The 12,214-nt window shown below is 40.8% G+C and overlaps 1 protein-coding gene across 5 annotated transcripts in view; it reads right to left on the reverse strand.

Annotated features, from left to right (window-relative positions):
* hecw2a (HECT, C2 and WW domain containing E3 ubiquitin protein ligase 2a) overlaps nt 1–12,214 on the reverse strand; it is a 47,117-nt gene that overhangs the window by 6,587 nt on the left and 28,316 nt on the right. For all 5 annotated transcript variants that reach the window (XM_082508624.1, XM_082508621.1, XM_082508622.1 and 2 more), the window contains 9 exons: nt 12,117–12,200; nt 11,621–11,703; nt 9,745–9,865; nt 7,941–8,054; nt 7,200–7,352; nt 4,665–4,763; nt 3,963–4,092; nt 3,733–3,879; nt 388–502 (listed from right to left, as the gene is read on the reverse strand). In XM_082508624.1, the coding sequence (XP_082364750.1) occupies nt 388–502; nt 3,733–3,879; nt 3,963–4,092; nt 4,665–4,763; nt 7,200–7,352; nt 7,941–8,054; nt 9,745–9,865; nt 11,621–11,703; nt 12,117–12,200 (1,046 nt within the window). The remainder of the gene's footprint in view (nt 1–387; nt 503–3,732; nt 3,880–3,962; nt 4,093–4,664; nt 4,764–7,199; nt 7,353–7,940; nt 8,055–9,744; nt 9,866–11,620; nt 11,704–12,116; nt 12,201–12,214) is intronic.

Below are 12,214 nucleotides of genomic sequence, written 5' to 3' on the forward strand. Positions count from 1 at the left end.
CAGAAACAAAATAGGTAGGACTGCTTGTGTCCCTCAAACAGTAGAAAGAAAAACTGAATTACAACCACCTTCATTTTAGGGGCTAGAGACATTTAAACAGATGCACCTATTTGAACTTTCTTCGGGGTGAAGATGGATTTTTTTTATGGTTTTTATTAGTAGTGTGTAGTCTTATTTCCTTGCATCTCCCCGAGTGTTAAAATCGCTGGACCAGTTGAGATGAATGAATGAGGAAATACTTCTCAGAGCAGAGGTTTAGTGGCTGTGGCACACTTGTGAATGAACATGTTGCAGGACCGGAGGCGGGGCATGCATTAGGCTAAGCTGTCAGTACGTTCCTCCACCTCCTTGCACCCAACCTCCACCCCCCCCACCCCCCTTCCATACCTCCTCTGTACTCTGTGTTGTTCCTCCAGTCTGCCAGGTCAATCTCTGCGGTGCCTGCAATAACCAGCTCCAGCTCCCTGGCATCAAACACCGACACCAGCCGCACATCCACCACCTAACAAACCAAACCACACACACAAACATTGGTGAAAACACGGTACAGCCTATTTATTTATCTATCACAATTTATTTATCACAGTCCTCCCACCTACATCAGACTGCTGGCGGAAGATCCTTTTTGTGCAGTGACACATCACTGTGGGAAAAGTTTCCATCAGTTTGTTTACAGTAAATTATGGATTTAGAAAAGCAGGGCGCACAAAGGCCTGGATGTCTGTCGACTTGCCAGGGGAGGGATTAAAGCAGCGGGTTTGTGCTTATACTGTTTATTTAAAAAAGGAGGAAAAAAACTGACATAAAAAGACATTACAACCCACTCCTCATCACTCTGTCTTCTCTTTGTATGACAGCAGGCTATCAGATCTATTTTCCTGGAGTGTTAAAGGGACAGCTACATATTCTTCCTTTGGCCTGCAGCGCTGTTTATCCATCTAAATTGTTCTGCCGTTGACTGCCAAGTTTTGGAGACATCTGCCTTCTCTTGAATGTAATAAATGGTAGAAGTTACATTATGTTACCAAAAAAATCCATTTTAATAACTCAGCAGCTATGTTTCTGTCCAGAAATAATGACCTGGTTACTCAAAAAATAAAAAATAAAAGTCTACAAACTGTTGAGAGCAGCTTTGTGCAGGAACTATTTTCTTTCTTCTATCTACATCCGCCAAGCAAAAGAAGAGTGCAGCTATCTGATAATACAGCTCAGCCGAGGAGCAACTCCATTAATGTTTCATGTTCTGTCACGTTGTCAGTAGTCACACGGGGTGACCAGGTGGGCAGCATTTTTATCTCTCGTCTCCCTGTCCCACATTTTGATTGGCTCTGGTTCTGACCCTCTTCTTAAAGTCTCATTCATTAAAAGCTTTTAATGAAAGGCTGTCACGTTTGATCTCCGCAGGTTAACAAATTGCCTTCTGTCACTAGTGATCAGTGATCACAAAGACACAAAGCTATGCAGATTTTTGTAGAAAATGATCACAAATAAAAGGAAAAGTGGTCATAACATAGACCCCTTTCTTATTTTTATCTCCAGAAGCATGGAGCTGATGGATCCTCACTGAAACCCAAACAACTCTAGGCAAAAAAGCAGCAACAACAGTTTTAAAGGTATTTGAGGCATAAAGGAGAATACAAACATAGACTAAATTTCAGCACCTTTTCACACATTCAGAAGACATGCCCTTCATATGTTGAATGCCTCTCAGGATCAGTACACTTACTGTTTGTCCCACATTAAGTTTTTTGTTACCCAAGTAGCGCATCCACTTGTTATGGGTGGATTTTCTAAAGTAAATGTACAGCTGATGATTTCTGGAAAGAGACTTAATATTTATTGACGCGGCCAGTGAGTGTTTACATAAAGTGCCTAATGTAATCTAACATAATCTAAGTACTCATTGTGCAGAATCATATTACTGGGGCATAACCAATGCAGAATTATATATGAGTTATATATGAGTAGGCTTATATTAAAAATCTACAAAATAAGAAGCGGTGGAGCCTTAAAAATACTTGGTCTGGAGTAAAAAGTACAAATACTGCATCCAAAATATAGTTGAGTAGAAGTAGAAAGTAGCAGAGTATAGAAATACTTGTGAGAAAAATATGTAAGTTACATTACACCACTGCTGCTATCCATGCTCTCATATAATAATAAGATTAACAACACTCTGACAACCCCTCTAGATAAAACAGGCGAGATGGATAACTAAAACCTTAACACACCAGCACTTTAACTAGAAAGCATTCTCGGCTTTGTCAATATTTCAAAAGATTTTGAGTACAGGTTTAGCTGCCATTACTGCACCACAACAGGTACCTCCAGGTAATCTTTTTCATTGAATTACTTTAATGCCCATAATGACAAGAGAGCTAACATCACAGACATGTAGTAAAGAGTTAGCACATCACAGTGTAGATCGCTTAAATGCTAACTTGTCATTTGCTCCTTTGGCATTATCGTGAGCATATCTAGCCCTTCAACTTGAAGCTGCATCATCGTGCACTGCTGCAAATGCCAGATGTCCATTTGGGTTAGCACTGGTTCAAAAAGAAAGAGGATTTTCAGCCAGCTACTGCAATGACGCAGCCATACTGTGTCACCGGTATTGATCGATGGGGTTGATAATACCTATTATGTGCTATAAAGGAGAAAATTGTACTTATTGTTATTTTAACTGGGGCTCATGGCATCAATAAAGCACAAGCATTTTTCAAGTCAGTACTTAAAATTATGTTCAGGTACCAATAAAAACATTAAATCAGTCCCCTTGCTCATACGGGCCATCTAAAGTCTCGGTCGTGAGCACTTTAAGATAAAAAGAAGCCATTTCACATTTAAAATGGACCTTTTATGCTTTCCCTTATGTTATTCATATACATACATATACATGTTCTTAATCCCTGTGAACCAGAAGCTGAAAGTTAAAACAGAACTAAACACTCTTTTTTATTATTTTTGGATCTCTATGTTGTCACAAAAAGGGGATATCCTTATATGGGTAGTTTAGAGTGCAAAAGCTCCTCCCAGCTAATTCAAACATTCTGCATGCGAGGAGCAGCCAATCAGAAGAATGGGGAAGAGCTAAAACTGCTTATTTTAGCCAGAAGATGAACTGATTGACCAAGCAAAGATGGAACTAAGCATGATAGATCCCCTTTTAATCACACAATTGTAGACTAAAAACAACAATATCTATACAGAAAATGGCCAAAAAAGCTGTAGATAAATTAATAATTAGTTTCTCTAATCAAATACAGATATAGATATGGCTGACCATCATAAACTAATAAGCTACCTTGAATGGTGTTTTGGTACTAGGGATGCAAGACTTGCTTTGTCCTCCCCCTACATCCTCAGACTCTCTGGCATCCCCCAGGGCTCAATCCTGGGTCCCATTTTTGTTCTTTATCTGTATGCTTCCACTCAGATAATCCATAAATATAATTTGAATTTCAACTGTTAAGCAGCTGACGAATCTTTAAATCTGATCCAGAAATTTTCAGGCCTATACCCTTGGAAATTTGTCCTCCCACATGAGGAATTCTCTGTACTTTTGTTGTGAAAGATGCCACACAAATAAAGTTGTATTTATTTATTTAGTTATGCATTTATTTGAGGCCTTTAGTTGGATTTTGGGGATGCCCCTAAAACCCCTTTGAGGATTTTAGCATTGTTTATCTTGTCTTTTTGACACCTCTAACATTTGTAACACCGGCACTGTACCTCGTAGAAGCCTCGGACCAGGCTCTCTGTCTGCTGGGCCACGCCTCTCTCGATGCGCCATTTGACCATTCGCTCAATATACTCCTTCTTGTTCTTTTCTGACACAGGGATGCCAGCCCCACCCGGCTTAAGCTCTCGCTCTGTGATCTGCAGAATTACAGAGGAATAACACATAAAATTTGCGGTCTGCTTTTCTTGTTCCAGGGCGCCACCACAGACTGAAGACGCACCTGTCCAAAGACCTCCTCATTCACAGTGAAGGTGAGGTCCAGCATGTCTTCGATGTCATTGTCCTTCATCCACTGCAGACTCTGATGGAACTCCTCATCCAGGAACTCCAGATCACTCAGGTCACAAGGGCTGCATGAATAAGGGTCACAGCGGGGTCAACAGGTGGGGATGACCTGCTCGTTAATCATCGTCAGCTGATTTTAACAAGTGAGGCTGAAGGTTAATCATACAAAGTATGGAGATGAAGCATAGGTATGTGTCAAATCTTTTGCTGATCTTTTGAATGCTTTTGCATAATTTTCATTCCTTGGTCATTCCACATGTTATTACTGTCAGGAAAATATGCACGTTCACTTGCTTTGTTGATTATACTAAGATCATTCAGCACTATATTGGACTGAACATATGACATTTCATTTGATAAATGCTTATCTCTGCACTAATGGTGATAAAGCTAAGAACAGATCGCTGCTGCCCGAGAGGTTAAGAACACATTTAATACAGCATCTGTCCTCATTGCAGACATTTGGCAGCGTTTCAGGTTGTTTGGACAAAGCTTAATAAGGGTGCTGCTCCTACTGACAGGAGAAGCAGACAGCTGCTGACTGACTGAAACATTCAAGGTCTTATTTGGTCAGGGAGGAAGTGCTGCTACCCTGAATGCTGACTTGCAATGAATGGAAGCAGGCTGAGGCACTTACATGCGAAGAAGCCCCTTATAGAAAGGACGGGTAAAAAAGGCATCCAGCAGGTACTGATGAACAAGGGCCAGCCCCAGGATGCGCCCGCTGAAGCGAAACCTGCATAAAACATGGAAAATATGTGTGAATACAGACAGCAGCAACATCAGGACCGCAGTGATCTCGCTTTCTTTCACACTGTCTAAACAACACAGGAACCAGATTCTACATCTTTTCCTGCGGATGCAAAAACATTGTGCCATAGTCTGCTGCACCTTCCACACATTATGTTCATGTTATGATATCTAAAACTCTCTTGATTGAGGACCCAACAAATAGAGACAACAAATAAGAATCTTAAAGATGGTTTGTGAGAACAAGATTGAAGTTGGCAGAACAAATCCCAACCACGAGGGAAGATAACAAACAATTTGGTATCTGCATCATATTTTAAAGATGCTTCTCGATTCTATCTGGTTGTGAAACTTCTATAACATCAGAAAATTGTCTTTGTTCTTTCAAACATAGGTTTAGCTTGATAATTGCCTCTAATCATGTACGATATAACAAACAACTTTCCCCAAAGAACAAAAACTGCAGTTCCTTTAACGGCCACTTGAGCCTGGCTCCAGCAGTGAGTCAGTCCCCATAGACTCCCATGTTAAAATGTCCAACTTTACAGCAAAAATAAACATGTTTACAGCCTGATACAAAAACAGTTTTGTTCTCTATAACCAATCCCCAACTTCATCACAGCTGCATGAGAGTTGATTTTTCCTCCTAACTCACTATCTGGATACTAGTAAAGCTTAAATCTAGGGATGTAACTGCTTTAAATATGGTGTCAATAACATGGCAATTCAAGAAGGTTCGGTGAGTGAAATTCTAGTAAAGATCCTTCTTCAAAAAAAGAAAAAAAACAAGAAACTCAGTGAGTCCATCCTACCGGACCACCAGGTGTACTTAAATAGAATTTCCGTGTATCTGTACTTTACTAGAGTATTTATTTTACTCCCCATATCTTTACATAAATATCTATAGTATCTACTGTCTTAGGTTTAATACATTTGAGGGAAGTATTTATCTCCCAGCCCTGCACGCCTTCAAACATCAAACACATTTGAAGCTAAATGGAGGAAACAATGACACATAAAAGAGAATCCTATCGGTGTATCTGTGCTTATCGGTTACAAAGAGATGAAAGAGCAAAAACCACATAACTTGTCCACCATTCATGGTGCTATACTCTGGGGTTAAAGTGGGCCAGAATGATCTGGATTGGTGGTCACAGCACTACAAATGATCTTAGGGTACCCCCACCTGCCATATCCCACTTCAACCCCTAACTGTGCTCATTTTCCTGTTTAGGTATTGAGGCAGAGCCACATTCTACAACGTATGTGACAGCAAATAGATCAAATTCTCTCGCTTTCTCTCTGCTCACGTTCTGCATAGCAGTGTTCAAAATGAGTACATTCACTAGAATCAGATAGATAGATCTGATTCTAGTGAATGTACTCATTTTGAAATACACAAATATTGTGTATTTAGAAATACACAATATAATATCTCTGACACAGAGGAAGTACCGGCAGCACTGGTAGGTGCAGTTCTTTTATGTAATGGACCAGTGTTTTATTCTTCTGTTTCTTAGCACTAACTACCAAGTATCTGTGTCTGATACACTGAAAAAGATTACAGAGGCAGCTTGCTAAAAAAGCTAGTGAACATTACCTGATACTAAATATGGTCACTTCTGGCTCCAAAAAAAGTAACACGGCAGCAGCCAGCACACTGTTGTTGAAACCGGTGAGCGATATCATGGTGGCTGCATCCAGCTTTCACATAAACAGTATACCTTTATATATATATTTAAGCCACATAAACCCTCCCTACACTCTTATACCTCATGGGGCGATCGTGGCTCAAGAGTTGGCAGTTTGTCTTGTAACCGGAAGGTTGCCGGTTCTCGGTCGTTGTGTCCTTGGGCAAGACACTTCACCTACTGGTGATGGCCAGATGGGTCGATGGCGCGATATGGCAGCCTTGCTTCTGTCAGTCTGCCCCAGGGCAGCTGTGGCTACAACTGTAGCCTGCCTCTATCAGTGAGTGAATGAATAGTGGAATTGTAAAGCGCTTTGGGTGCCTTGAAAAGTGCTATATAAATGCAATCCATTATTATTATAAAACCTATTATAACCACTTAAAATCTAAAATAATAAAAAAAAATACCTACCGGTATAAGAAACAGAAACCTGTGATATAATGAAATTCCGGCAATATAAATTTACAGATAAATCTGCAATGTAGCAAGGAATACTATAGTCTGTGGTTCATGTTACTCAGACCTCCATCCATCCACAGCCACTGAGCAAAAAAACTGAGTTGTGACAGATTGCTGATCCAAATTTCCACACAGCTCTCCACAAATTGCTTCCATTTTGGGATCAGCATTCAGGACAGATAAAATTAACACCTTAGATTTAGCACAGGAGCACACACAGCAACAAACAAACAAACAGGCAGGCAGAGATCACAGGCTGACAGAAACCTCACCATTCATGGTGGTTGTCCACGAAGGCAGACATGGGGCTGATCTGGACGGTGTACGTGTCATTAGCTGAATATTCAAACAGCCCATAGTATGGGTTGAACAGCTCTCTAGAGACCAAGAAGAAAAACTCTCTGGAGGGTCCACTGTAGTCCAGCCTGCAACACACACACACAAAATGAGAGTACACATGCATATGAACCTTGATGACTTTGGCCGATGATTGGATCAGAGGAGGAACGCATTTAGTGTTTATGGGATTTTGCAGCCTCACAATCACGATACTTCTGCACTGGAAACAAGAGACGGGTACAGGCATATAAAATGATTTGTTGTTAAATTTGGTGACATTTAATTTCCTGCTATTGACCTTTTTTTAAAGGGACACAATGTCTCCTTTGTTTTGTTTTATTTAAACTGACTATAAAAGCTTTATTAAGTTATTCTTCCGGTCCTAGATTCTCTCTCTCATGTACACAGTCAGCGCAGGTGAAACAATAACTGAAACATGAGGTCGATTTTCGGTTTTTGGCTGGTACGATGAAGGGCCTGTTCAGTTCATTTTTGCAATCCTGTATGCTGATGTTATAAACAATCATTCCTGCACTGTGGCGATGTGCGTTAAACATTATGCTTTGAAACTTGAGATGAGAACAGAAAACTCTACCCTGCATGAGGTGAGCAAACATCTCGTGTTATTAAGAACAGTAACGCCAATGAAATGGAGGTAAATGTGTTTCTCTGACCCGTCCTCGCCTACAAAGCTGACGTAAAGCTTGCTCCTCTGCAGGTCTTTACGGGAGTAGCACATGATCTGGTTAAAGGCGTCCTCCAGAAGGTGATCTCTGCGTATGATGAGCCTGGGGGTGCACACACACACACACACACACACACACACACACACACACACACACACACACACACACACACACACACACACACACACACGCACGGTTATAGAAACAGAGCGCCAACTATAAACCACTACCGATGAAAACATACAATCATCTTTTGATTAAAATAGTCCGGACTGAAATACACTGCTGAAAATAAAACATTAAAGGAACACCTTTCAATCAGAGTATAGCATCAAGTCAGCTAAACTTCTGGGATACTGATATGGTCAGAGGGGGTGTTAATGAAATTAACAACAGGTGAACTAGAGGAGCATCAGTGAGACAACCCCCACAACACAAACGGTTTTACAGGTGGGGGCCACTGACATTTTTTCCTTCCTCATTCTTTTTGATTGTTTTTCCTCTAGTTTTGCATTTTGCTAGGTTCAATGTCACTACTGGTAGTGTGAGGTGATACCTGGACCCTAGTTGCACAGGTAGTCCAGCTCCTCCAGGATGGCACATCAATATTTTAGAGATATTTTATAAATCCAGAGGCGACAGAGACTTCGGAGTTTTGCCTCCTGAAATGTGGAACGAGTCAGGCAGTCTTCATTTGTTGCTGACTTTAAAACTCGTTTAAAAAGAGACATTTTCTCTTTGGCTTTTAATCCAGTGTTGTTATCTGTCTTAAACTCTTACCCTTCGTATGTGCCTGTACTATTTCAAATGTTCCCTAGGTTCTATGAATTAACTTATAGCTGATTAATTGCTTTATTCTTGTTCTCTCATTTCTTGTACAGCACTTCTGTCAGCTGTTATGTTGTTTTTTAAGTGCTTTAGAAATAAAGTGATGATCAATATGTCATTACAGGCTCAAGAGCAGGAGGAGATCCCGGGAGATGGGCAGGTACTCTTGGAGAGCTGGACAGGCCCGTAGGAGGCTCAACACATCAGCAGGACCAGTATTTGCTCCTTTGTGCAGGAAGGAACAGGACGAGCACTGCCAAACACATGCTAGACGCACTGTATCCTGGGTTCTTCCTGGTGCATGACAAATGCCCTGACTGCAAGAGTATGCAGGCAGTTCCTGCAAGATGAAGGAATTGTTCTTCATCTCGCAGGAACTCCTCTTGAGCATTTTGTGTGAGTCCATCCAATGCCATGAGGCTTTGCCTCAGACTGACCAGGTGCTCAGTGATGTCCAGATCTGTTAGGAGATCCCCCAGGACACCAGTCGTCCTCTCATTAGGATTATGGGGGCATTAGAAACTACGAAGTACTATTTTTAGTTGGTGCAATTCAATTTCATCAGAATGGAATAGTATCACTTTTTCACTTTGATTTTTGGGGTTTCTTTATATTCAGCCCTCTATAAGTCAATCATTTTAATTTCCATCAAACGATGTGACATTCACGTATTACCCAGTCCATATCATTATTGATATCCAGCATGATTTTTTTCCTATTGAGGTCTGAGGTATGTTCATACTGTTCCTTTAATTCTTTTTTGAGCAGTGTATATGTAAAGCCTAAATTTAGGGTTATACCTAACGCTAAACCCGTGATGGTGTGCCTCCTGAAATTTAATTCGCCCTCCTACCGGTTTATGATTTTGAACAGAACATGCAGTTTTTATTCATAAATAACATTTTTTATTTTCATTTAGAAATCAGCATTCATTAATTCATCTTTTTGGAGCTTTTAGACCTACTTGACTTTCCCCGGTCCCTGTCCATAACCCTTTGTCTCCAGCTTTCGATAGAAGTTCCTCAGTTTGGCCTCAAAATCTCGTTTATAGGGAGCCGGGGCGCGGGCATTAGCTCTCTGGGTACCTGAGATGTAAATGACAGTAAAAAGCACAATGAATGCAAAGCAAGAGACAGAGCAAGAACAAAAAGAGGAGCACAGACATGTAAAGACAGATAAATGGATACAGGGAGACAGAAATAAAATTTAATCTGAATGTTCCCGAGCAGAAATTGAGTAAAGCTTGAGTGATTGTGTAGACAATCAGAAATAGCGCATGCAGGTTAATCCTGGATTGTTTTGGGGGGATTTTTTTTGTATCAGACTGTTAAAGCTTTTATTAATTTTAGAGCAAATACACATCTCAGTGATCAGAGCTCAGCTCAGCATAAAGAGGTGAAAAGAAAAACACGAATAACAGCGCTGCAAAGAAAATGTTTGTTTTGAACCAAGTCTGACAAGGACGCATTCCAAAAAGCTTCTTTGAATAAAGTGTGCTGGATTTTTATCGAAACATTTCTCTTAAATGCATTGTTTCGAGAGGTGGTAAGTGCTTTGCAGCTTTTTGTGTTTTCTATCAGGGTGTGTGGCTCCCTTTATCTGTTCCTGTCTCCTTTCAGTGTCATCCTGCAGAGAATTATGACAAAATGCTGGAGCATAAGTCTGAAACTCTCAGCATCGACAGCATAGGGGGAGGATGTTTTAGCAACACCGGTGGGCTGGCAGGAGAAGAAAAAGAGATGAACAGCCTGGTGGAGCTTTGGGATAAAATATATTCCAAATATGGAAGGTGGGTCAGCGCAGATAAAACCACACATAAAAACTAAAGCCTGAAAGTACCTTGGTGCTTTTATATCCGAACGTGGATCGAAACTGGAAGTCAAGGCCAAGAAAACCAAAACTACAGACACAGTTTCCAGATTGAAACCAGGATGAAGACTCATTCTCATCTTAATATTGAGGTTGGACAGCTGACTTTGTGTGGTGGGATTAATCTTAAAGGATGCTACTTTAATCCCAAATCATCAACACACAGTGTCCAGGCAGGAGAGTGAGCTCTGTGTTCAGCATCTGCAGCTCTTAACACAGATTTGTCTTGAAATCATCTCTCGCTTTCTTTCTCTGTCTCTTTTACTTTGAATAAGCAAGAACCTCAGAGGCAAATAAAGCCAATCAGAAGTCTCAAAAGTGCAGTTCCTCTAGTGGCCACTTGAGGCTGACTCTAAAGGTGAGTCAGTCCACAGACTCCCATTTAAAAAAAGTCAAGTTTAAAGCACAAATAAACATGTTTACAGCCTTACCAAAAATCCGAGGCATTCTTTACAAATATTATGGGATCACAAGATCAGCAGGTTTTCTAGGTAATGGTGAAAGAAGACATGAGACTAAAATCTCCCGGACTGGACATTAGACCAACAGATATCCAGACTCAGAAGTGTTGTTACACTTTAGCAACGTCACAGTTACATCATTGTTACTGCGCTGTTACAATGTAACAAGACAGAAGTTACAGAACAGTTACACTGCAGATACACCATAGCTGCGGGTAATTACACCATAGATACAACATAATTTTACTGCAATGACTACAACTGCACAGGAGCTACACCATAACATGTCAAAGTTACACTTGTGATGACACAGTAAATACACCATAAATATGCTGTAGTTACTCATCATTACTCATATAATTTAGGTATATTGATTATAAACCGTTAAAAAAGTTTATTATGTAAGACAGCATATACACGAACATTTTCATTTTACAGTTTTTATTATATAAAAGTGAGAATTTAATAAATGCTGGGCTGATGCAGACAAGGAGTGAGACAGAGACTCACCGGGGGAGCTCTGTGGAGAGGAGAGGCAGTAACCTGGGTGGAGTAATGGCGGTACATATGACATCACCTCCTCCTCAAATAAGCTGAAGATGAGAGAGAGAGAGAGAGAAAGAGATACACACACACACACACACACAGAGAGAACACTGTCAGACAGCACAAAGGAAACGATACGCCTTCAGGCAGCGTTAGTTCTCACACACACACACACACACACACACACACACACACACACACACGGTAGCAGGAATGCAATATTGCGGGTTGCTTATATATAAAATCAGGCAGGCTGCAAAGCCAGCCGCTTCACATGAGTCAGCACATAATTATGACTGTAAATACTACTTGTAGGTCAAATAATCATGTGTGATGTCCACAAATATTTTACTTCAGAGGCAAAAAGGTGACACAAGGTACCAATTTATGACATTTCATAAGTGGTGATCATTTTGACCAGCAGGCTCTGTCCCCACACAGACACACCTGCAGGACTCACCTCAGCAGTATGACGAGGTCAGCGTCACTGGAGAGGCGAGCCAAGCCGTTGACTCCCTCGCTGCGAATAAACTGCACTTTCTCCCTGCAAACACACAC

The sequence above is a fragment of the Aulonocara stuartgranti genome, assembly GCF_965226115.1.
Source record: "Aulonocara stuartgranti genome assembly, chromosome: 16".
In the NCBI taxonomy this organism is placed as follows: Eukaryota; Metazoa; Chordata; class Actinopteri; order Cichliformes; family Cichlidae; genus Aulonocara; species Aulonocara stuartgranti.